The sequence below is a fragment of the Mus musculus genome, chromosome 2 (assembly GCF_000001635.26).
Source record: "Mus musculus strain C57BL/6J chromosome 2, GRCm38.p6 C57BL/6J".
Lineage (NCBI taxonomy): Eukaryota > Metazoa > Chordata > Mammalia > Rodentia > Muridae > Mus > Mus musculus.
In genome coordinates, this window is record NC_000068.7 from 71,408,650 (window position 1) to 71,435,656 (window position 27,007).

The window sequence follows — 27,007 nt, forward strand, 5'->3', positions numbered from 1 at the left end:
GCATGTTAGGGACGGACATCATCACACTAGGTTAAGAATGGTTTATACAGTGTTAGTTTTGTTTTATAGATGCTGTCGTTTTTCTGATCTCAAAGTGTCCTTTTCTGAGGTTGTTTTCCTCTTTCATTGTGTATGAAATATAGAAAAGTAAAAACTAAATCACATACTGAGTTTCTCAAATTTAGAATAAGTAGGCTTTTGATGCCGAAGCTTTAGTGTAAGGAAAAGAAACATTTTGAGTAAGGAGAATATTGGCAGTATCCTACTGTAGTGAAATTCTTGAAATAGAAATGTCTGTCACCTCTAATGTCTAGCTATATATTTCTTCTTTTGAACAGTTCGTTTTCCTGAAGATCTTGAGAATGACATTAGAACTTTCTTTCCTGAATATACCCATCAGCTCTTTGGGGATGAGTAAGTAACATATTTGCTAAATTAATATGGTATGAACAAAACAATACTATTTTTCTCTTAGGATTTAAAGTCAGATTTTATTTTTTTTAACTCTTGTTTTTCATGATGATTTTTAAATGTATATTAGAAAAATAGTTTATACATTGAGCACCACTTTGTATATAATACCTATTATTTATGACAACAGGCATGTATATTTGAATTTTGACTGCAGTATTAGCCATTGCATCTCTATTTTGTGCATGGGTAGACTTGAACAATTGTCTAAGGACATATAAGTGGCTAGAATTCAGATTCACACAATCTAGACTTAATAGTCATTGTAACTATTTTTTAGTTTTGCCTACCTCTTGTCATACTACTTGCAATATAACCCCCTGAAATGTAGAAAGTTTCACTCAATGATTTAAAAAGCAATTCAAGAAACGTGTGTGCACACACACCTGTGTATGTAATAGTGCATAGAAAGCGAGGATGTTGATGTCCTGCTCCGATATTCTTCATCTTATTCCTTTGAGAATAAGAAGGGTCTCTAACTAAACTGGAGCTAGGCCAGTGGCAGGAAGCTCCAGCTAGTCAGTCTCCTTTCTCCACTCCCCACAGCACTGGCAGTACGGGCACATGCACAGATAGATACCTGGCTTTTTATGTGTGTGCCCCAATTTAAAATACATTTTTTTAAAGACTTATTTATTTAATATATGTGAGTGCTCTGTATGTACACCTGCATGCCAGAAGAGGACATCAGATCACATTATAGATGGTTATGAGTCACCATGTGGTTGCTGGGAATTGAACCTGTGACTTTTGGAAGAGCAGCCCGTGCTCTTAACTGCTGAGCCATCTCTCCAGCCCGGTGCTGCAATTTAAACTCAGCTCATTAAGCTTGTATAGCAAGTACTCTTACCTATTAAGCCATCTTTCCAAACTCTGGAATAACCTTCAATATGTCCTGGGATGTAGTTTAACTTCACAGGCAACTGTACGATTTTAAATTTGTTTATATGTTATAGTTAATACTTTTCAATGACTTGGCAAAAATTTATTCGGCTGCTTTTTGTTTTTGCTTTTTATCTCAGTGAAACTGCTTTCGGTTACAAGGGCCTGAAGATCTTGCTGTACTATATTGCTGGTAGCCTGTCAACACTGTTCCGTGTTGAATATTCATCTAAAGTTGATGAGAACTTTGATTGTGTGGAGGTAAGAATAGAAAGAAATATATTTTAACTTTTCTTTTATTTATTTGTTTGTTTGTTTGTTTATTTATTTATTTATTATATGTAAGTACACTGTAGCTATCTTCAGATGCACCAGAAGAGGTCATCAGATCTCATTACGGGTGGTTGTGAGCCACCATGTGGTTGCTGGGATTTGAACTTCGGACCTTCTGAAGAGCAGTCGGGTGCTCTTACCCACTGAGCCATCTCACCAGCCCTTAACTTTTCTACTTGAGTATAAGAGAAGGTTTTTTTTTGTTTTTTGTTTTTGTTTTGTTTTGTTTTTTCGAGACAGGGTTTCTCTGTGTAGCCCTGGCTGTCCAGGAACTCACTTTGTAGACCAGGCTGGCCTCGCACTTAGAAATCCACCTGCCTCTGCCTCCCAAGTGCTGATATTAAAGGCGTGTGCCACCACGGCCGGCTATAAGAGAAGTTTTTATTGTTAAAGTTCTAAAAAGGAATCTGAAATGTAGCTTCAGGATGAGGAAGTGTTTGCCTGTCTTTTCTCTAATCCTGTGATCATGATCCTGCGTCTGTTTATCTCCTGAGTGAAACTTCTCTATGAAAACTTCACTTTGATCAGAATACGTACCAACTTGCTTTTATTGTAGACATAGAAGTTACCAACTTTCTGTAGGCTTTTATATTTTAACGTGATTTTTGTCCTGTTGATTGTATTATGTTTTTCTCTTTCTCCCATGTTTTATATTTTTAACTCAGTTAAGTATCATCAGGAGGACTTCTTTTTTTTTTTTCTTTCTTCGAGACAGGGTTTCTCTGTGTCGCCCTGGCTGTCCTGGAACTCACTTTGTAGACAAGGCTGGCCTCGAACTCAGAAATCCACCTGCCTCTGCCTCCCAAGTGCTGGGATTAAAGGCTTGCGCCACCACCGCCTGGCTTATCTCAGTTTATATCTCTTGAAATTTTCTTTTAATTTTGCTGATAGAAAGCTAACTATGAATAACGCCATAGTTGTATAAGTGAATATTTGCAACTAAATTCCATCTAGACCAGCATTGACTAAATTACTAAAGTAGAGATTTTCAGTAGATTTTTTTTTTTATTTATTTAGATATGGTTAAGTTTCTCCAGAATCCAAATATTTAATACTGAGTATTCTGATATCAAATAACAGCTAATGTTTCCCTTTGAACAACACAAAATTCGCTGTCATTTGAGGAGTCTGTGTGCCTATGAATCTGTGTGAATGATTTAATGTTGCAGTTGATAGTGCTAAATTGATTTTTTTCCAAAGGAACTATTGACTTAGTTATTGATAAATCTTTCAAGTACTGTGTGTAGTGAAAATAGCTATTTGTACTAACTTCTAACTGGTCCATTTCTGAAAATCAGAGTTTTCTATTTAAAAGAACTATGTTAAGTATAAGAAATCAATCTTTTTGTCAGGTTACTACTTGCTTCATGGTCAAAGTTCATTTGCTTAGTGTTAAGGAAAGATCTCCCTCTCCCTTGTCTTTCTTTTTTTTTTTTTTTTTTATTTTTTTCATTTAAAATGAGATATGAACATATTTATTAGGATGCTCAATAATGAACATGTTATCACTTTCTTCATGTGAGGTAGAATACACCTGACCCATGCTGTGGGAAGAACAGGATAAGGGCTCCCAACACGGGCATCAAATGGTTCCACAAGACATCCCCATTTACCAAGGAGAGGATGTTTCCTGCTAGCACTGTCTCTGCTGTAAGTTCCAGCAAATTGCCACGATCTCCACAATACTGCCCCAGATACGGGAGAATATCAGGCTACATACATCAAAGATACACAGGACATTAATAAACGGCTCCCAGACATAGGCCCAACATCAAATTTCTTCAAATGATAAGGGGTGGGAGACTGCTACCCAAAGGAAGTTCCTCAGTGTCAGTAACATTTATGGAGATCTTATATCAAAGGCACAAGGGACCAGGGTTACTGTCATCCTATCCTGCACAGTGGAATAAGTTTGCAGATGAAAGTATACACTGTCCGTGGCTTAAGTTTCTCCTGGTTCTTCCTGTTGTTAAATGGTGACATTCTGCCTTTCACCTGTCCTAGCTATCATTTCATTTTTTATGGTAGAAGATAATGAAGAGATGGTGAAAAATAACCGTATTAAGACAAAAATAAAAATATAAAACACAGATGTAGTACAATATAATAGTAACTGGCTGAAAATAGTACATGCTAACAGACAATACGATACACAAACAGGGTGGCAGTAGACAGGGAAGGGCAGAGGCCACGGCCTACACCAGGAGCCTTTCAATAGACTGCTGAATGGACTGGATCTGCTGCTTTAGTTGAGAGCCTTCTTTGATGGTAACAGAACAGGCGATGACTGGCCTGGAGACACCACAGGCCTGTCCTAAAGCCTGCTTGGAGCGCACAAATACGTAGAGGACATTCTTGTCTTCACACAGCAGAGGGAGGTGCGGGATGATCTCCAAGGGCTCAGCGTCTGCTGCCATCACAATGAACTCAGAGATGCCTCTGTTGGGGGTTTTGGTGGCTTCATTGGCTCCTTTCCGAAGCTGCTTGTAGTTACATGACTGTTGAACAAGGTCCAGCAGCTTCTTGGTGAGGTGGGCATCTGCGAGGGGATAGGCCTTCGGATTCACATCAGCCTCTGTCATGCGACTCGATGACAGCCCACCTCAAGATGGACTGAGTTGTCTTTCATTTTTATTTTATTCTATTTTTAGCTTTTGTTTTTGTTTTCTTTTAAGGTTTATTTATTTATTATATGTAGTATACTGTAGCTGAAGAGGGTGTGAGATGTCATGGATGATTGTGAGCCACCATGTGGTTGCTGGGATTTGAACTCAGGACCTTTGGAAGAGCAGACAGTGCTCTTACCCGCTGAGCCATCTCTCCAGCCCTTATTTTTGTTTTTTAAGAATGGTGGTTGATGTGGGCATGGTAAGCTGGCCTCTTCTGTTCTAGTTTACAGTAATAAATTGATAAATGCTCATTCTCCAGGACTTCCTGTGAGCCATCTCCTCCAACCTCTCACCGCCCCCCAACCTCTGGCTCATGAATTATTTGTATTACGTAGCATGTTTGTATATGGGTATGACATGCAAATGTGGGTATTCAAAGAGGCCAGAAGGGGGCTTTGGGTCTCCTAGAGCAGGAGTTACAGGTAGCTGTGAACTACCCAGTGTGGGTGCTGGGAACTAAATTCAGGTCCTCTGCTTTTAACATTGAAGCCTTTTCTTAAGCCTTGCCTCCTGTGTTCTCGATGCTAAGAATAGAGTAAATAAAACATTCTTTGCTCTCGTAGAATTTACCATAAATAAAATCCAGAGGACATTAAAAATATTTTGCTGGGATAGTTGAAGAGAATGGCAAATCTAGATTTTACAGAGCCTTGGGATTTCTGTGCCAGGGTAAGGTATTGGTAAGAAGCAAGAAGAATTCGTAGCCTTTGTAGATTTGAAGCAGGCAGTGAGTTAATACAATATAATTCACATTTTAAAAAGCTAATTCTAGGCTGGCATGTCTGCATGCTTGTAATCCCAGCATTCTGGAGGTGGGAGATGGTAGGAAGAGCTGGATTTTTTTGTTTTCTACCCCCAAGAGAAAACAAAATAAAAATAACAACAAAACAAACACACACACACACAATATCTTGGTGTAGAAACCATAGTGTGTCACAGTGTGTCACACAGTATTATTCCCTTTTGCCCAACCAGCTTTACTTGTAAATGTTCATTGCAGTGAATCATTAGTCTGGTTCCAGGCCTCTGGCTTCTGCTACACTATCAATACTGGAACCTCACCAGGACTCCTCAGATATCCTGTTGTTGCCTTGTGTCATGAGATCCTGTAACACTGGATCTGCAGGACCAGCCCCTTCATGTGCTCCAGCAGTTCACAGATGGGGTAGATGTTGATGTGGGCTGACTCAAAGCCCTGGATCTGGGTCTTGGGTAGTGGCTGAGTTGTTCAGCTTCTCAGCTCTCCTATGCCAGCACCATCAGGATCTGCTCTCCCACTTTGCCCAGGCAGGGGACCCGGCTAGCTTTCCTGCTTGCTGCAGCTGGCAAGGGACTGGGGCTAACTCTAGGTTGAAGTAGATTTGATGGTTGAGGGAGAGAAACGAGGGGAAAAAATACATTGCCTAAAAAATAGTGATACTACCAGGAATAACTGTCTCTCAAGGCCTTCTTGGCTTATATACTTCCAGGCTAGCCAGAGTTACATGGTGTGACCCTGTCTTAAAAAACAAACAAACAAACAAACAAACAAACAAACAAAAAACCCACCATTTTTTTATGTTAAGGCATGAGTAGCAGATCACAGAAGTTAATTTCCTTATTGCAGTTTTGCTATTAATGTTAAATTTTCTTTGTGTGTGCATCTGTGTGTTGTGTGCATATGTATGTGTGTATATATATATGGGGTGAGGGGTGCCAAAGCCAGAGAAAACTTGGAAGCCAGAGAAAAACTTGGTGAGAGTTAGTTCTTTCCTTCTATGGTGTGGGTCCTGGGATTTGGACTCCAGTTGGTCTGCTTGGTATTTGGCATCCTTACCTGCTGAGCCATCTCACTGCTCCTATTACATTAATATTTGTTTTTTTTTAATACCTCTGCCTTTTCTTGGGGTAATTTCATTGCTTTTTAATGAAGATGTATATAAACTAAGTTTGTTCATTTTCCTAGTTGTATTTTGGGAGAGATTTGATTGAGAGATGCACGGGCAAGTTGTGTGATCTGTGAATTTTCAATTAGTTTATTCTTGTTTCCTAATGAAGATTAAATTTGACAGATGAAACCATAATTTTTTTCTGGAATCTTTAACTTCTTTATAGGAAAATAACCTCTAATCCAGCCCTGATTGTTGAGTCTAGGGCCATACATGCACTGGACAAGCCCTCTTCTACTGAGCATATATATCCTCACGTATTTTTATTTTTGTGACAGGGTCTTATTAAGTGACTCAGGCTTACCTTGAATTCATTATATAGACTGGGCTGGTCTTGATGGTGGGATTCTTCCTGCTGAGTAACTAGGGTTATAGGCCTATACTGCTAGGCCTAGCTGTAGGCAAGTCTTTATAGAGTACTTTATAAAGTAATTATTGTATACATTTGTGTGTATAAATATGCACATGCATGTGTGTGTATGTAGGTATAGATGTGAGGTCACAGAATAGCCTTAGGTGGTGGTCCTCAGGCTTTGGCAACCTATGTTGTTTAATTTTGAGGCAGAGTCTTAACTGGCTTGAAACTACCAAGTAGGCTAGGGTGGCTGTCCAGCAAGCCTCAGGGATCTGAATGTCTGCCTTTACCACATTGTGCTTTTAAATACATGCCACTAAGCCTGGCTGTTGTATGAGTGTTAGTGATTGAACTTGTGTCCATGTCCTCTCAAGGCAAAGCTCTTCACCACCTGATCTACCCTACCTAGTCCAGTGCACCCACTCACATTATCATCAAAGCTGTAAAATTGCAACTTTGTCTGCTTATTTGAGTAGTAAAACACTAATGCAGTCTCACTAAACATAAATGAGCATAAATAGCCCAGTGAAAAGGGTCACATGTTAATACTAATAATACTTAAGATTTCACATTTAAAGCTGAATATCACAATATGAGAGTGAGTAAATTAAGAAGATACAAAACTCCTTTTACTTTTTGTAGCGTATCCTAGGTATTCTTAGAATTATAATAATGCTAAATCTTGTGACATTTAAGCCAAGTAAAAAATTGCACATTCCACTTACTTAACATACCTTTAATTGCAATCTCAGAAATAACTTACCAGTGACAAACTCAGACAAAACGTGGTGCTTAAGGTTCTAGAAAGGTTATTGTAAATATGTATAAATTAAAAGCAAACTAAATATTTGTAGCACATATTAATTTTTCTCAGGCATATTGTTTCGTGAAGTGATGAAGGAAAACAGAAATGGCTCCATAGGAACATTTTCTTATGTAGCAGACTGTCTTAGTCAGGGTTTCTATTCCTGTACAAACATCATGACCAAGAAGCAAGTTGGGGAGGAAAGGGTTTATTCAGCTTACATTTCTAAATTGCTGTTCATCACTAAAGGAAGTTAGGACTGGAACTCAAGCAGGTCAGAAAGCAGGGGCTGATGCAGAGGCCATGGAGGGATGTTCATTACTGGCTTGCTTCCCCTGGCTTTCTCAGCCTGCTCTCTTATAGAACCCAAGACTACCAGCCCAGGGATGGTCCCACCCACAAGAGGCCTTTCCCCCTTGATCACTAATTGAGAAAATGCCTTAGAGTTGGATCTCATGGAGGCATTTCCTCAACTGAAGCTCCTTTCTCTATGATAACTCCAGCTGTGTCAAGTTGACACAAAACTAGCCAGTACACAGACATAGCACAAAACACTGGAGCTGTAAATGGCCATAATATTCCTTTAATATTTCAAGGGACTGCATAGATGGCTCATTGGCTAAGAGGGCTGGCTGTTCTTGTCAAGGACTCCATAGCAACTCACAGTCACCAGTAACTCCATTTCCAAGGCATCTGATTCCTTCTTTTGGCCTTCTTGGGCATCAGGTACACACATGGTAGAAACACAGTCAGTCTCACAGGCCAAAAATGCTTATATGAGAGCAGCCAGCATTCTTGATCACTAAATCATCTATCCAGCCCCTTGAAATATCTTTAGGACATACTTTCTCACCATGGCCATCTAGAATTCCAATGTTCTATGTTTTGTTGCATAAAATAAAATTAAAAAAATAATGAGAATGAAAAGTTATCTCAAATGGGTGTCACTTGTAATTCCAGTACTTGGTAGAAACAGGAAGATTGGGGTGGGAGTTCAGGGCCAACGTCAACTACATAGTAAACTTGAGGCTACATGAAACAGGAGAAATAGTTTTTGTTTTTTTTTTTTTTTTTTTGGTTTTTCGAGACAGGGTTTCTCTGTATAGCCCTGGCTGTCCTGGAACTCACTCTGTAGACCAGGCTGGCCTTGAACTCAGAAATCCGCCTGCCTCTGCCTCCCGAGTGCTGGGATTAAAGGCGTGCGCCACCACGCCCGGCTGAGAAATAGTTTTTAAACCAAATAATGTTATCTCTGTGGGCACAAGACATGCACATAGACAAAACATTCATATACATAAAATTATATGTATTTAAAAAGATTTAATCCAGTATATATTTTAGAGGATCTCTAAGACTGAAGTTGTAAAATATTTTGGTTTTTTGTTTTGTTTTGCTTGGGGGCACAATCTGTCTAATAGAAAAATGAAATAGTTGGTTTTTTGGTGTGTTTTTTTTTTTTTTTTTTGCTTTAAGGAACAGAATTTCAAGTTGTAGATTTAAAAGGCTTTTTTTGTTGCTTTGTATTTTATTTGTTTTTCAAGACAGGATTTCTCTGCAGTTTTGGCTGTCCTGGAATTATAATACTGTAGACCAGACTGGCCTTGAACTCACAGAGATTTGCTTGCCTCTGCCTCCCAATTCTGGGCGTGTGCCACCACAGCATTGCTTAAGTTCCTATTTTTATATATAGGAGTGTTTTGCCTATGTGTTTATATGCACATGTATAGCATATGTGCCCGTGGAGGTCAGGAGACTGCCTTTTTTCAGATCCTCTGAACTGGAATTACAGAAGGCTGTGAGCTCCCATGTGGCTGCTAGGATTGAATGCAGGTCCTGGAAGAGCAGCCTGTGCCACTGAGCCTTCTCTCCAGCCCATTGAAGAGCTTTAAAGATTGTTTTCAGTTTCATATGAATACAAATATATACAAATTCTCTGCTTTTAAATTTAGCCCTTTTCCCTCATAAGAGTTCTTAAAATAATACATATATTTGCTCAGAGCAAAGGGGTTTTTTGTAAGGTGTTTATTACAGTAAATATCTTTGAAGACTAAAAGTTACATTCTTTCAGTTTGTTTAAACTCAGATTTGAGAGTGGTTTGCCTTTCAACAGAATGACATTTGAAACCTAGCAGTTCAGAGACCTTTGAAGTCAATTTCTAGATGCAAGATGGGTAGGTAAAGTGATTCATCACGTTTCAGTGTTCCTTGCTTAGGAGATAGATCATAAGGAAAGTTAAAGGTTAAAATAACGATGGTGAGATTGCCCTGGAGTAATTTTTAGATTTTGGTTTGGTTTAAAATACCAGAATTACAATTATACTGTGGTATTTTACCTATCACTACTTTTTAAAAAATCACTACATATAAATTTATTGCAATTATCTATTTCCTCGTGCAGCTGTTGAAAACTGGATGTCTCCACATTCACAGTTTCAGGCAAAAAATATTTATCAAATAGTATTTATTAAATTTAGTTTATTTGCAATTGAGGATGACTTGCAAGTACTGATATACACATTAGAAAAACCAGTCAGGCTGGATGTTGAAAAGCATTATTTTAAGTAATAGGTTATTTTTATGACCATAAATGAATCATATATAAATGTTGGTATCAAAGCATTGGGAATAAAACTCATTTGTGATAGGCTCCATCCTTATCTCTATCTGAAAATGTAACTGAATGATAATAAAGTACTATTCATCTGCAGGTGCATTGCTCCTACTTAGTTAAAAGATGGTTGAAAGGACAGGAATTAGTAGCATGTTGTATTAGCCTTTTGTAGTGTATTTTGTCCTAAGCATCTTAATTTCCCTGTTTTGAATGCTAAGTAGCAAGGGTCTTGGTTTAGAACTAATACCCATCATGCATGTAAACGGTATGAAAGAGCTGCTTAGTAAGTTAACACAAAGTGTTCTTGTGTCAGTCCTTGTGGAAATAGATACAATACAAACATTACAGCTGAACTCACGGCAAACTCCATTAAGTAAAAACCTGGCCTCATTGTTCAGGAAAAAGTTTGAATAGAATGCAAGCTCATTTTGTTGAATGTAATGTCAGGCTTTTAGGGGCTGTATTGAAGGATACGGTTTTGTTAAGTTGAGACCAATTCATTAAGTTTTATTGCCTGGTGAGAAGGAGTAATACTTTATTGTAAGACCTCATCAAATATTCATGGTTAAAGAGAAGTAGTAAATGTATTCAATCAAGTGGTCTTTTGGGGTTTTGAAAAGGATTATGAAGTCTGCTCAGCTGATAGTTTTCATTCATTGAGCTTGTTTAACAAGGGTGATTTTAATCTGTGAGTTTAATTTTGTTGTCCAGTCTTTTCTCTTTTATACGATCACAAATCCAAGTCTATGAAAGTTGTCACATTGTGGAGATCAATGGATAATATAACCATTCATATGATTTTTCTATTTCCTAAGTGAAGATAAAAAATTCCCATCTTAGTTTAGCACATGAAGGTGTTATCTGTCTGCTTTGCTATTCATTTGGTCAGACTATCTAGCATTACCACTTACTTACTGCTGCTTATCTTCTCATGTCTTGAATAATAAGGTTTCTTTGACACGTGCAAAATAACAAGCAGCCTTTTGTTTTGGCTTGTTAAGATTGTCAGAAGGGCGGTAGGTAATAATTTTCTATATGATGTTAGAAATCTCAGTGGAACAGCTATTACTCTTGCACTTGATGTTAGACTACCTGCCTCTTAAATTTGTTTTCCTGTTAACGTTCATCTCAAATTTGTGTGAGAGTAGTTTGTTTATATAAAACATCCTTTCCCGTTCCACCGCATTGTTTACTTACATAGTTTATTTGTGAAGTTTTGTGTGATACCTGTTGGTTTTGTCCATTAACGAATCTTGTTTTGTTTTCAAACATGGGGTTGCTCCCTAGCTGGCCTGGAACTTGTTATGTAGACCAGACTGACCTCAAACTCAGAGATCCACCTGACTCTGCTTCCTGAGTGCTGGGATTAATCACTACATCTAAACCAGTTTTGTTCACTTTAAAAAAAAGAAAATATTTTCAGTTAAAAACTAAATTTATTAATTTTTATCCTTTGTTCTCTATTCCTCAGGCAGATGATGTTGAAGGCAAAATCAGACAAATCATTCCACCTGGGTTTTGCACAAACACAAATGATTTTCTTTCCTTGCTGGAAAAGGAAACTAATTTCAAGCCTTTTGGAACCCTCCTCCATACATACACAGTTCCTAGTCAGACAGGAGGTGAAACCTTTACTTTCCAGATCCACAAGGTAAAAAGAAGTAGTTCCCTTTGCATGGAACCTGTATGGGATTTTATATTCTGCAAATGTAGTGTGAGATAAAAAGGTTTTATTGACACTAACTAGATCTGTTTTGACTGTCTGTTTGTATACATATTTAATCTGAGACTTCTAACCATTTTCCCACAGGATAGTTTTGTGTTCTACAGACTTTCAGTTACCTCTGTGATGAGTTTCACCTGACTTTTCCTGGCTTTTTCCCTAGGCTGACATGACATGTAGAGGCTTTCGAGAATATCATGAAAGGCTTCAGACCTTTTTGATGTGGTTTATTGAAACTGCTAGCTTTATTGACGTGGATGATGAAAGATGGCACTACTTTCTAGTGTAAGTACAGTTCTAAAGCAACAGTGGACCTTATTACCTCCACAAAGCCAGCATTTTAATTGTGGCAGCCCAATTATTGGGGCAGTATAATGATATTTTTCCCAGGAAAGAAAAACTATTGTTTATGGGGCTTGAGTTTGCCTTCATTATGCTTTGGGGGACTTGAGAATGGAACTGAATTAAATGCTGTTGTCCGTTAAGGCCCTGAATGTAGGCTTAAACAGTAAAATGAGCTTTGCCTGTGTTTTCTTTTACTTGCCACCTATTCATCTTTATAATAGGCAAGTGCACTGAAGTGATGTAAAGAGGTCTGATTTATCCAAGTTGCTGCACACCAATTAAGTGAATTGTACATTCAGAACATAGCAGGTGTACCCATTGGGCCCTCACAGAGTAGCTTGCTGACACTGAAAATTCAGTCAGAGAATGGAAAAGAAAATGGACACTGCATGGGAGCGCGACTGTAATTGACCTGCTTGGCTTTCTGTTTTATCTGCAGATTTGAGAAGTATAATAAGGATGGAGCTACGCTCTTTGCGACCGTAGGCTACATGACAGTCTATAATTACTATGTGTACCCAGACAAAACCCGGCCACGTGTAAGGTAATTGGCAGTATAACACGTGCCTTGTCTTTTATTTCAGAAGGAACTGCTGAAGTTTCCAATACTTGTTATAGTAATGTTGATTTGTTTTTTGTTTTTAAATCACCATTCATTGGCTATGTACTGATTTATTTTATTGTTCTCTTTGAAACTGAGGCAGAGTAGACTAATTTTGTGTATGTTGGTAATTTTTTGGTTTCTTCAAGTTTGATTTTTAAAAAGTACCAACTTTCATACGACAATAATTTGACAATTTCCAACTGGACATGATAAGATGTTTTAATTTAGATTTATTTATTTATTTATTTTTACTATAGTCAGATGCTGATACTGACTCCATTTCAAGGTCAGGGCCACGGTGCTCAACTTCTTGAAACAGTTCATAGATACTACATTTCATTTCCTACAGTTCTTGATATTACAGGTATGTAAAATTTTATGTTACTAGAAGAGCCTTTCTCAAATATCTTAGTTTTATTTCTGTCTTAAGTGTCAGTATTCATCTGGGGACTTTAGAGGACTGTTTGAAGATTTCTTTTAGGGTACATTTTAGATCTAAGCTTTTATGGAGATCGGGCTGCATCCCTAACTAAAGTGGACAACTTAAAAATAATGAAGTAAATATATTTGGGGAAATTGTGATCAGATATAGATGCGTGCTAAGTATGCTGTAACTTATTTGTTTAACTTATTTGGCAAAGATTACATCACTTAGAAGATACCCATGTGTTAATTTTAAACCATAGTTGGGGGAGCGGAGTAGTTCCTTAATAGAAGATACTTTTTAAAAGATTTATTATTCTTTTAATTATGTAACAATGCTTGTGTCTCTGTGTGGGTGTGCATATGAGTTTAAGCACCCACAGAAAACAGAAGAGGGACTCTGGTTGCCTGAACTGGAGTTAGTGAGAGGTTGGAAGATGCCTGACTTGAACCCTGGGAGCTGAACTCAGATCCTCTCAAGAGCAATATGCATACTTGACTGCTGACTTGACCTCTAGCCCAGAAGACATAGTCTCTAAAGTGTGTTTTATATTTTGATAAACATGCCATCCCAGTAGTAGATAAGATGAAATGTCACATGTGGAAACATCCTCCCAGTATGAATTAGCTGTAGAAGTAGTAGTATGCTCAGAAGAAAGGAAACTAGTTTTTAGAAATAGAAGGATATGTGGAGTGTGGATTCATGCCTATAATCTCAGCACTGGGGTAGCTGAGGCAGGGGGATTTCTATGATTTTCAGGCCAGCATGGTATTACATGGTCAGCTCTGGAGAAGTCTGGACTATAGAGTGGATCTCTGAATTTTAGGCCAGCTTGGACTGCAGAGAGAGTTGCAAGACAGCCTGGGCTACACAGATGAAACCCTGTCTCGAAAAACTAAATAAACAACAAAAAGAAAGGAAAAAAAAAACCTTATTAGATGATATTCTAGTTTTCTTAGTATGTGACTAAACTGCCAAAACAAAAACAATGCTTGAAGAACATTAATGTCATTTTCTTACCCCGGGTAATGTCCACATTAATAAAGTTAATAAAGTTGCTAATTAAACTGAAAGTCACTACCAGGTGTAGTGGCATCTATACCTATAGTTATTCCCAGCACTCAAGAGGCTGAGGCAGGAGGATTGAGTTTCAGGTCAACCTGGACTACATAGGGAGACTGTCTCAAAACAAAACTTTAACAAAAAAAGAAATTGGGCTGGCGAGATGGCTCAGCAGGTAAGAGCACTGACTGCTCTTCCGAAGGTCCTAAGTTCAAATCCCATCAACCACATGGAGGCTCACAACCATCTGTACTACAGAGTGCTCATATACATAAAATAAAATAAATAGATCTTAAAAAACATCCTTGAAAGCCACTTTTCCCTCACGATTAGTTATAGGGTAGAACATCTTCAATCTGAGAATCTCAGTGCAGAATTCAGGACTACTGGAGGGTGTGTTTTTGTTTGTGTCCCTTGAGCTGGAGTTAGAGGTAGTTATGAGCACTTTACATGAGTGTGGGGGCTGAACTCATTGTTTACAAGAGTGGCAGTTACTCTTAACCAACTAGCCATTTCTCCAGTGCCTTCCTCCCAAGATGTTTGTTTGGTTTTTAAATTCAAAATTCAAGATTTTTTGAGTGCCAACATGATACTAAAATTTCAGATTTCTTAAGCATTTTAGATTTAAATTAAGGATTCCAAGTGATAAGTATATAAAAATACTCCAAAACAACATTAATGAAATAAGCCTCGAAAATTTGAAACATTTTTGGTCCTACCCATTTCAGCTAAAGCTGCTCACTCTGTACAAGATACATCCAAGTTAGATATTAAGATTTATTTTACAAAGGCTTGACTGTGGAGCTGGGGTGCTGTAGAGTTCAACGGTATAATGCACTTGGCTAAGATGCATGCGGAGGCCTGGATGATCTGATCCCCGATGTCTCAAAATAAGTAAAGAAAAGAATTTGAATATCTATTTTGGATTATTTGAGCTGATTGCTTTATTACCCAGACTGTCCTGCAGCTTATCATGTAAGCTAGGTGGGCCTTGAATTTGAGAGCCTCCTACCTCAGCCTCAAGTGCTGAGATTCAAAACACTTGTACCATCACAGCTGGCTTAGATGTAGTTTGTTTCTAAAATTAATATTTAATATGTACTAAACTTGATTTGTTTTAAAAATGATCTTTTTTAGAATTTTATCAAATTATTTAAAGAAATGACCACAAAACGTTACTGACAATGGGATGACAAGCTTGTAAAATACACTGATGAGCAGATTTTCTTTTTCGTATAGTATGCTGATTTTATTTGCCCAAGAAGAAAAAAAAATAGAGCTTCCAGAATAGTGAATTGTCTTTTATTAAGAACTACTTACCAGCTGGGAGGTAGTGACATACACCTTTAATCCCAACACTCTGAAGTCAGAGCCAGGTGGATCTCTGTGTTTGAGGTCAGCCTGGTCTACAAAGTGAGTTCCAAGACAGCCAAGGCCACACAGAGAAACCCTGTCTTGAAAAGCCAAAAAAAAAAAAAAGACATGTCTTTCCGCCACTATGGTGTAGAGAATTCTGCTTTGCATGAGAAGTAGTGCATGGGTGCCATTTAAATGCTTTAATACGCTAGAGGAAAAGCATGTTGGGGTTTTGGGTTTTGCTTGTGCTGTGCTGAGAATCATACCTGGGGCCTTGGGCATGCTAGGCAAACATTCTACCACTGAGCTGTTTTAGTAAGGAAAGGGAATCCCACTTTTATAGTGTTGAATTACCTTTCTCTCTGACTCACTGCTGTTAAAACGGGTTGAAACTTAAGAGATAAGGCGTTACTCACTTACTTTCTATCAGCAGTTGGTTGAAAATAGACAGACACTTTCACTACTTTTTGTGACCTGTATGCTTATCAAGACAACACAGTCAGCTACATCACTGCTTTGAGCTGAGCCAAAGTTGCCAGCCTCTGTTCACTGACGGCTTGGGCTTGGTGCTATGTGAGGGGACATTTTTGGTGGTTTTAATCTGGAGTTCACGTAAGTAGTCTTTGTCTGCTGTAGTGGGTAATGTGCCAGCAGGGTTGTTTCTCTGAAGCCTCTTAACTACTTCTTTCTGTCTATTCTAGCCAATAAAGTCCTTGATACTTAGCACCAATTAGCAGATAAAGAATTTTCTTTCTTAAATCTCAGTGAAGAGTCATTAATAATAGTACCCTTTATTCATTGCTATGATTCATTAGAAACTGAAGTCTTGAAAGAGAAAAGGCTAAACATGCTAAAAGGACGTCTGAATTTGACAACTGAGGATCGACCTTTATTTTCAGCATTCACGTTTCTTGGCATAGCAAAATGCTAAAAATGCTTCATTAGCTGCTCTCATTAATATATTTCTCTTAGCTTTCATACCCAGTCTTTAAAAGCATTTAAAAAAAGAAAAATCTTACTGGATTTTGTACTTTTAGTTTTTTGGTTGTCTATTTCTCCATTATTTTATATGTATCAACCTAATGGCTCTTCTGCAAGCTTTGGGTCTCCTTTTGAAATCATGGCTGTTAAAATTGAGGTGGCCTTTGCTTCCTTACATACAGGCAGAAATAATTATAGTTAATACTTCATCGGTAGCTTAGGTTCTAATCTCAGTGGGTACATGTTTGGTATTAAACTTCAATCCATTTCCTTTTTTTTTTTTTAAGCTTAAGATTTATTGACAGACAGTGCCTTATTATATGTACTTTTCTTCTTGAGCCTGTCAGATTCTAGACATATAACATTTGAATACTTCTCAGAACATAGAGTCAACAATTTTGTTTCATTGTACAGTAGAAATTGATTCTGGCTAGAATATACATATATATATCAGCATTATTAATTAATCTACCAATAGTATATTAACAACTAATATATTTGTCCTTTAAAGCCCCTTGTTCTGAAATCATGTTATATAGATTTTTAAAAATATTGTTAATTTTTATATACTTAGTTGGTTTGAATTATCTCATCTTTTTCTTTAAAATATTTTTAATAATGTATCTAATTATACAGAGACTTTTAAATAAACATGATAGAATACTTAATGCTATAAGCTGACCTTACATATATCTATAGATTTATATACAAGCAATTTTGTTTGTTTGTTTGTTTTTGTTTTTTGAGACAGGGTTTCTCTGTGTAGCCCTGGCTGTCCTGGAACTCACTCTGTAGACCAGGCTGGCCTCAAACTCAGAAATCCGCCTGCCTCTGTCTCCCAAGTGCTGGGATTAAAGGGGTGCGCCACCACCGCCCGGCTTATATTCAAGCAAATTTTATCTTCAAATATGTTGTGTGTGTATCTGTTCTGCGTATGTATGCTATATATACATGTATGTACAGAGGGTACATGTCTTTTTGCATATGCATTCAGAAGACAGAGGAAGATGTTGAATGTCGTGTTTTCATCATTGCTTATCTTATTCTCTTGAGACAATCTCTTACCAAACCTCTGAAGCAAAACTGACAGTTAGCAAGCCCCACTGATCATTTTGCCTTTGCCTTCCAAAGCATTGGAGTTCTAGGAGCCATGTGGCCATCACCCAGGATGTGATCTGAACTCAGATTTTTATTTAGCAAGTTCTTTCCCACCAAGACACTCCTCCAAGGGCTGGCAAGATGGCTCAGCGGGTAAGAGCACTGACTGCTCTTTCAAAGGTCCTGAGTTCAAATCCCAGCAACCACATGGTGGCTCACAACCACCCATAATGAGATCTGACACTCTCTTCTGGTGCATCTCAAGTCAGCTACAGTGTACTTATATATAATAATAATAATTAAAAAGAAAAAAAAAAAAAGAAACCCCTCCAGTCCCCAAACCCCTGTTTTTGAGATAAGACTTCAAACTTGTAGCCCAGGATAGCCTTAGATTCCTGATGCCCTGGCCTCTTCCTCACACATGGTGAGAAGCATGTGCTACCATATGCTGGGCAAGCAAGCACTCTACCAATTGAGCTAAAACCCCAGCCCAGTGTATTGCTTTTAGGAACATTTTCAGCTGATATTTGTAGCTACAGAGCTTAAAGGTTGTGACCCTTATTATTAAACTTCAAACAAAACATCAGTTTGTACTCATTTGTTAAAACAAATTGGAAAATTTTGGCTTTCTTTGTGTGTGTGAGTGAAAATTTTTAAATACTATAGGGTGAGTTTTAAATTTTTTCTTAATTGATTTTGCTCTGATATTTTTTCCTAAACTTTGCTAAAGAACATACATTATTTAAGTTTTTATCCACACTAAATATATTTTAAACTGATAGTTGGAATGCAGTTTTAGTTTTAGGATATTTTAAACCAGTTTAGGATTGACTTGGAAAACTGCCACTGGATACTGTATAAACTTGTTTAATAGTGTGCCTGTCAATCTTTTTGGAATCAGAATCCACCTCTGCCCTACATGGCCTGGAAGTTACTGTGTAGCCCAGGCAGGACCCAAATTTACCATCTCTGACCCCTGCCTTTTGTGCTGAGATTATGGGCTTTCATTACCATACCCAATTTTGGTTTGTTCTTTTTTCTGTTTTTAAAGTGTTTAGCAAGCTAGAGAAATTACCCAAGGAGCTAAAGGCAACTGCAACCCTATAGGTGGAACAACAATATGAACTAACCAGTACCCCGGAGCTCTTGACTCTAGCTGCATATGTATCAAAAGATGGCCTAGTCGGCCATCACTGGAAAGAGAGGCCCATTGGACTTGCAAACTTTATATGCCCCAGTACAGGGGAACGCCAGGGCCAAAAAGGGGGAGTAGGTGGGTAGGGGAGTGAGGGTGGGTGGGTATAGCGGACTTTTGGTATAGCATTGGAAATGTAAATGAGCTAAATACCTAATAAAAAATGGAAAAAAAAGTGTTTAGCAGTGCTAGAAAGATCATTCGGTGGTTAAGAGCAATGAATGTTCTTCCAGAGACTCCAGGTTCAGTTTCTAGCACTCATGATAGCTCACAGCTGTCTGTAACTCCAGTTTCGAAGATCTTAATGCCTCTTCTGGTGTCTTAGGGTACCAGGCATGAACATGATACACCAGTACACATAAATTTAAAAAAGAAAAAAGAGCTGGGGCTGCCAACAGAGTGGTATACCATTAATCCTAACACCCAGGAGGCAGAGGCAGGCTGATCTCTGAGTTAGATGCCGACCTGGTCTACAAAGTGAGTTTTAGGACAGTCAGAGCTACACAGATACACTCTGTCTTAAATCTTTTTTGAAAGGAAGGAAGGAAGGGAAGCAATCAATCCTTCAATCTTGGACTATAGCCAATAATGGATCTCAACCCTCTCCACATACAACAGTATGCTTAAGATTCTTGCAATTTAGTTTCTAACTAAAACAATTTTTTTGAGATACAGTTTCTGTAAGTTCAAGAAAGATGTCTAGCATGTCTGAAGCCATCATTATAATCCTGGGTTAGAATATTGCCAGCATCTCTAGATTTTGCATGTCTCTTGTGGTCAGTCTCCCCACACTATTGAAGTCTTAGATATGTTTGGAGGTTTTTTGTTTCCTCTGTTTTTTGTTTGTATAGTATAACGATACTCTCATCTGAAGGCAAAGGCTAGATTTTTTTTTTCTTTTTTTTTATTCTGATTTTTTTTTTTGTCTGTTTTCCTTTTCTTTTTTGAGATAGACTCTCACTGAAGCCCTAGCTGACCTAGAAATTGTGTTGACCAAGATATCCAGCTGTTCTTGGACTGTTCATTGACAAGTGTTTTTCCCTGTTGAATTGCTGTGGTGGCCTTTATTTATAACTGGTTGATCATAAATATGATAGCTTATTAAATACTGTAAAGATTTCTATGACTCTCCTTAATGCTAGAACCATATCGTCTTGTTATATCTGAGCTGAGTATTCAGTCAACACAGACAGGAGCAATCCCAGCAGTCACACTCTGCTGTGCAGCGGACCTGTCAGAAACTCTGCTCCTCGCCTAGACCCGCAGTATATACCAAAAGCTCATCATCCTACAACAACGATTGAGACTTAATCTTTATTATGTGTGAGATAGGCTACAGATTTCTACCTCTGCCCCTCCTTCTAGCTTCGCCTAGCTTCCCCTAAGTGATTTTCCTGACAGCAGGAAGGAGTGCTGCAGTGGTGCCCACTTCCGAGCTCTCAACGGTCTGATCCAGATGAGTGGCTTTTCTGGTTGTGCCAAGTAGTTGCCAGTGCTGATGAACCTTTCACACCGTTACAGTTTTCCTGGCAGTTGTCCATATTCTTACTCTTGTCTGAAGCTAGAGTTCTTCAGGAGAGGGGAAGGTCTCCTGCAGCCCCAATTCAACCATCTTTATTCCTCCCCTTAGCCTGTTTATCAACCTTCATTGGTTTCCTTGGAGTGTGGGTACCACCTGCCATTGTGGTCTCTTTCTTTAGGTGTAGAGTTTCTAGTGACATCAGCACCTTGATCTTTACATTGAGTTTAGAAGTAAGAAGTAAAAGTCCTCCAATTTTGTTGTGTCTTAAATGTTTCCATAAAAGCCACAGAGTCTATTAATCAAATTTTGGAAATCATAAATAAGGCTCTTTAGTTTTAATAAGGCTTTCATTGAATAACCAATTTAAAGAGAGTGGCTTTTTGTTTTGTTTGTTTTGTTTTGTCTTTCGTGACAGGGTTTCTCTGTGTAACGCTGGCTGTCCTGGAACTCACTCTGTAGACCAGGCTGGCGTGGAACTCAGAAATCCACCTGCCTCTGCCTCCCAAGTGCTGGGATTAAAGGCGTGTGCCACCACTCCCAGCTGATAGTGGCCATTTTTAATACTGAGTCCTCAAATGCCCGCATGAAATGTCTGTCTGTATTTAGAGTTTTATTATTTCTTTTAGGCAGGTTGTGGGTATAGTAAATAATAGAGCATGCATCATTCACAAAGCCTTTGGTTCAGTACCCAGTGCCCCACACCAAGTATTTCTCAGCAGTTTTGTAGTTTTCAGTCTGCTTTTTCTTATATTGTAAATACTTTATTCTCTTTTAAGGTATTATCTTAATTTTATTTTGTTTGGTTAGTGTATTAAATGAGTTTGGTTGTTTGTTTTTGTGTTTCGAGGCAGGTTCTCACATAATCCAGGCCAAACTTGGTAACTAGTCAAGGATTACATTAAATTCATGATCACCCTGCCTCTACTCCCAAGTGTTGGGAGTATAGGTTTGCACTGTCACTCAAGGCTTGTAGTTGGATCTGTAAAGTGATCCTATAGCTTGCATCTTTTCTTCATGAATTCATTCATTACTAGTAGTGGTTCTAGATTAGTATGTTTTATATACAAGATCATGTCAACCACAAATAAAGATAAAAGTTCTTTGTCTTTAGCGCATTGTTTATTTACTTAGTTTGTCTTATTATATAGCTAAGACTCTTCCAATAAAAATCTGACTATAAATAGGGGCAGATAGTACCTATTCCTTGCTCCCAGTCTAACCAGGAAAGTACTTTGTCTTTTATCATTATGAATGAGTAATAATAGATGGCCATGATCAAATCTGGAATTTGTCTTTTGTTAAGTGGCTGTCATGGTCCATATTCTATTGCTTTAACATAACTCTAGGCATTGGCATTTAAAGAGATTACTTACCTCCTAGTTCTGGGGCTTCGAGAACATGACTGTTCGTTGGGTCTGATTATATTTTTTTTTTGATTTATATCTTTATTCACAGTTGATCTAAAAGGATACAATTTCTATATTCAGAAAAAACAGCCTACAAAAAGATAAAATGAAGACCAAGGAAGTCTGTTGCCAGCAGACATGGTTTATAAGAAGACTAGGAATGTTCTATAGAACAAAAGAACATAGCAGTAAAGGTTTATGTGAAGAGATTAAGAGAGCTAACCAGGTTTTGGTGCATGCCTGTAATACCAGCACTCAGGAGGTTGAGACAGAAAGATCCTAAGTTTGAGGACGTTTTGGGCCATATAGAGACCCTGCCTCAACAAAAAAGGGGAAAGAAAACTTGACTGTTTCAAAGGCAAAGCAGTAATAACACAAAGGAGAAGAGAAAGAAAACAGTGATTCATTTCAGAATTTAGTATTAATCTGAAATGCAGTGCAGTTATAAGGTAAATATAACTTCCAGAGTCAACTACTGAAAATAACTTTTTGAGAAGGGGAACTGGGAGGTGTCTCAGATGTAGATTATTAGGGAAAAGTGAGAAAACTCCAAAGAATGGGGACAGGGGGGCTCCAGCAGTGGAAGACTACAGTTTCTTCATTCTTAACATCAGACTGATAAATCGATGGGGTTTCAGTTATGCTTTTTAAAGCCATAGTCAAATAATATTTACTTATTACGTACATGGGTGTGATGCTAATAACCAAGTAGCATAGGCACTCTGTCCCTATGGATTGAGTATATTATATTTACCCACCTTCGACTTTTATAAGCTTCATTGACCTACCATATAAGTAGCTCATTTATAGAAAAGAAGAAAGTGCTGTTCATTTTCTGTGATGTTTCTGACAATATGAGGATCAGTACTTAATTTCTCTTTATTGCCAAATAATATTCTATGGTTTGAATGTATTATATTTTATTTATCAGTTGGGGGAGGGGTGTTGGGTTGTTTCCAATTTCTCGCTCATAAGAATGATGGGAACATTTGTGACCAAGTTGTTTTTTGTTTTTTGTTTTTTGTTTTTTGTTTTTTTTTTAATACTGAGACTCTTCTGTAGATGTACTGTTTTTTTTTTTTTTTTTTTTTTAAAGATTTATTTATTATTATATGTAAGTACACTGTAGCTGTCTTCAGACACTCCAGAAGAGGGCGCCAGATCTTGTTACGGATGGTTATGAGCCACCATGTGGTTGCTGGGATTTGAACTCTGGACCTTCGGAAGAGCAGTCGGGTGCTCTTACCCACTGAGCCATCTCACCAGCCCTTTGTTTTTTTTTTTTTTTTTAATTGCCATTTGTAGACAGAGTCCTATGTAGTCCTAGCTGGCCTGGAATTCACTGTGTTGTAAACAAGGCTAGTCTCATGCATAGAGACCTACCTCTACTCGCCCCACAGTGCTGGGATTAGAGGTGTGTGCTACCATGCCTGGCAAGTGTACGTGCATTTATATGGACTTCTGTTTTACATCTCTAAGGATGGAAACATTGAAAAAATTTGTGTCAAACCTTTAAAAAAAAAAATCACTGGATTGTGTTCCAAAGCGACTGCAGTATTTTACAATACTGTCAGTCGTGCGCCAGAGTCTCAGTCTCTGCATTTTACCAGATTTGTTACTGACTTTTTAGTTCTCTTCATCCTGGTCGATAGGAAATGGTAGCTCATTGTTTTGACTGGCATTCCTCTGTGGCTAATGGTGTGTGTCTTTCCATTCTGTTTACAGGTATTCTTGAAAAATAACTATTTTGGTTCTATGCCCATTTTTATAGAAGGGTTATCTTTTTACCTGATAATAAAAAGCTTTAATGGTCTGAACACATGGTCCCTATCCCATGTGTTTTAAAGATCTCGTTTCCTAATGGTATTGTTTGCAATACAGTTACCTTTCACTAAGATGCAGCTTCCCTATTTTCACTTGTGCTTTTGTTCCTGTATCTAAGAGATCATTGCCTAAGCAAAAATCATGACGCTTTATGCACACCTTTCTTCTAAGAGGTTTTATTGGCTTCAGGAATGAGATCCAGCTTTACTTTCCTTGCTTGTAGAGATTCCATTTTACAACTCCTATTTGATGTAGAATTCCTGTATTTAATTGTCTTGACGGATTTGTCAGAAAATGACCATCATATATAGGTTTAGTTTGGATTCTCCACTTCATCGGGCTGTCCTTATTTTGGTGTTATACTGTTGAATTGTAGGTTTGAGGTAATATTGACATCAGAAAGACTTTTTTTTTTTTTTTTTTTTTTTTCCTGAGACAGGGTTTCTCTGTGTAGCCCTGGCTGTCCTGGAACTCACTTTGTAGACCAGGCTGGCCTCGAACTCAGAAATCCACCTGCCTCTGCCTCCTGAGTGCTGGGATTAAAGGGGTGCACCACCACTGCCCAGTGACATCAGAAAGTCTTTTGAGGGGCTAGAGAGATGTCTCGGCAGTGAAGAACATTGAGATTGTCTGTTCTTCCAGAGGACCTAGGATTGATTCCCATCACCCACAAGGTGGCTCACAACTCTGGGTCCAGTGGGTCTAATGCCCTCTTCTGGCCTCTTTGGGCACTGATGCACGTGGTACACAGACATGCATGGAAGCAAACACACACACCCCACATTTTTTTAATCATTTGTGAATGTATGCATGGACATGTGTGTTGGTCACAGGATAACTGTGACCACCTTTAAATGGAATCTAGGAACTGAGCCCAGGTTGCCAGGCTTGTGTAACAAGTGCCTGTACCTGAAGCCCCACTTCTTCAGCCTGGCATTGATCATTTTAACTTTTCAACTCATCAGGAAGTGGAGACACAGAAAGAAGTGGGATAACTTCTCCATGATCCTACGTCTATGAATGAAACAACTCTGTTCAGTGTTATTTTTACTCATCTTGCTCCAATATTAACTTGGCTGCTACTTAGCCTAGTGTAGTTATAGGAAACATAAAAGATCTGTGATATTCAGAAATGATTAAGGAAAGATCAAAATTATGTCCTTATCATATTCCCCAGGAGGTGTTATAAAGGACCATAAAAGTTGTTGGATTAAAGAAGTTATTACATTTGGGGAATATGGGATGAATTGGAGGGGAGAACAAAGAGGGAGGGGGTTGATTAAAACACATGTGCATGTATGAAGTTATCAAGCAATAAATTAAAAAGTCTCTGAAAAAATTACAATTAACCTTGGAGTTCTTAGCTACCAAAAAGTGAATGCATTGGAAATTGTTGTCCGAATCTAAACATTTCATTTATATGGCCACATTGACTGCAGCTAAAATGAAGATGCATGTGGTAACATTCCAGTAAAAAAGTTGATATACTGCTGGGTGGTCGTGGCACATGACTTTAACCCCAGCATTCAGGAGGCAGAGACAGGCGCATGGATCTGAGACCTGCCTGGTCTTCCTTATAAGGAGGTTCCAGGATAGCCAGGACTGCTACACAGAGAAACCCTGTCTCAAAAAATAAACAAAACAAAAGATGATATGCAAAATGAGCAGCTCTCATTTCATCAATAGTGTGAGTGTGAATTTTAGTTGGTATAATAGTTATTAGGAATGTTATTTTTTAAGCATGTCACTGGGATCACAAATGATAGAGAAATTGTGTTGGGTAAAGACAGTACTGTTTTTTCATTTTTTAGCGGAAGATCCGTCCAGAAGCTATTTGAAACTAAGAGACTTTGTGCTTGTGAAGTTTTGTCAATTTTTGCCCAGTTTCTCCCGGGAAAGATTACTGCAAGGATTCAGTGAAGATATGGCAATACAGGCACAGCAAATGTTCAAAATAAATAAGGTATTTTTATTTTTATTTGTAGGAGAAAAAGACTTAAAAAATTTTGAAGTGACTATATTGTAAGGACATTAAGATGTGTGGGAAGCAACAGTAGTTAGAGTGTAGGCTCTGAAGTCAAGACTGCCTTCAAGCCTAAGTCTAGAACTTGTCTCTGTCATCCGTAGCAGTTTAGTTTGTGACTTTGTACCTTATTTTCCTTACTGATAGACTAATGAGGGAATACATACTATCCTGTACATGCTCACTTTCCTTATTGATAAAATGAGAAGAGAATACATCGTATGTTGTACTAAGTATAAAAAGCAGATCAAAGATGAGTTAAAAAATAAACTGTGCTGGCAGAATGGCTTAGTGGGTAGTTTGTGTTAAGCCTGATATCTGAGTTCAGTCCCCAGGATCCACATAGTCGAAGAGAAAGCCAGCTTCAGAAAGTTGTCCTCTGACTACCACCCCATAAGGAAATGCAGTACAATCTTTTAAAAATAAAAATAAAGCTGGGGTGGGCCATAGATGTGTATGCGTATTTTGCCTGCATGTATTCTACACCCTGTGAATGTCTGGTACCTGAGGAGATCAGAAGAAGGCATCTGATCCCCTGGAATTGAAGTTACAGACAGTTGTGAGCCACCATGTCGGTACTGAGAATAGAACCCAGGTCTTCTAGAAGAGTATCCAGTGCTCTTAACTTCTGAGCTGTCTCTCCAGCCCTATAGCACTAAGCTGTGAAATTGTTATGTCTTTAGAGACATATTGGTAGAAAGGTGCTAAGAAAACATGTAACTTTCATTTTGTTTGTTTGCTTTTTCAAAACAGGATTTCTTTGTGTGGCCTGGCTGTGCCAAAACTCATTCTGTAGACCAGGCTGCTCTTGAACTCAGAGAGATCCACCTGCCTCTGCCTCCCAAGTGCTAGGATTCAAGGTATATGCCACCACCACCCAGCTTCATTTTCTGCATTAATTTTTTTTAAACATTTGGGGCTTGAGGAACACATATGTGTGTCTGTGTAAGTGTGAAGGTCAGAGGACAATTCCCTAGAGTTGTTTTTCTCCTTCTATCTACCACATGGACTTCAGGGACTAAATTGTTGGGGTCTGAAAATCCAAAACAACACAAGCAGTCACAAAGCAAGATCTTGATTTGAATTGAGTAGTAAAAATTGACAGCAACACAGACTTGGGAGCTTACTGTCTTTGAATATTCACAAGCAGATGACAAAAGCTTATTGCACTCAGGTCGCTACTGTAGATTAGAACCGCAGAACACACTCAGGTGCTCAACTGAGACCTCCCCCCCCCCCCCCCCCGCCAGAATGTCACACATAGTTTATAAGCCTAGAATCTTATCAACAACTGTGCCAAATTACAGTTCTATTTTCCCACCAGTCAGGATTTAGAGATAGGGGACTTCCTTAAGATCGTGTCTTTGTGGTACACTTATCCTGTTCCCAT

The 27,007-nt window shown here is 38.3% G+C and overlaps 1 protein-coding gene and 1 pseudogene across 1 annotated transcript in view, besides 1 other annotated feature; one reads left to right on the forward strand and one right to left on the reverse strand.

Moving 5' to 3' along the window:
* Positions 1-27,007, forward strand: part of Hat1 (histone aminotransferase 1) — a 52,363-nt gene that overhangs the window by 19,390 nt on the left and 5,966 nt on the right. The window contains exons 3-9 of the mRNA NM_026115.4: positions 339-414; positions 1,494-1,614; positions 11,526-11,705; positions 11,941-12,062; positions 12,562-12,666; positions 12,984-13,090; positions 25,406-25,557. Of these exons, the coding sequence (NP_080391.2) occupies positions 339-414; positions 1,494-1,614; positions 11,526-11,705; positions 11,941-12,062; positions 12,562-12,666; positions 12,984-13,090; positions 25,406-25,557 (863 nt within the window). The remainder of the gene's footprint in view (positions 1-338; positions 415-1,493; positions 1,615-11,525; positions 11,706-11,940; positions 12,063-12,561; positions 12,667-12,983; positions 13,091-25,405; positions 25,558-27,007) is intronic.
* Positions 3,142-4,303, reverse strand: Gm13642 (predicted gene 13642; annotated as a pseudogene).
* Positions 9,830-13,422: an enhancer, noted in NCBI's record as "VISTA enhancer mm55". NCBI's record gives its function as "enhancer in: forebrain[5/5]" and the evidence as "EXISTENCE:transgenic organism evidence [ECO:0001131][PMID:17130149]".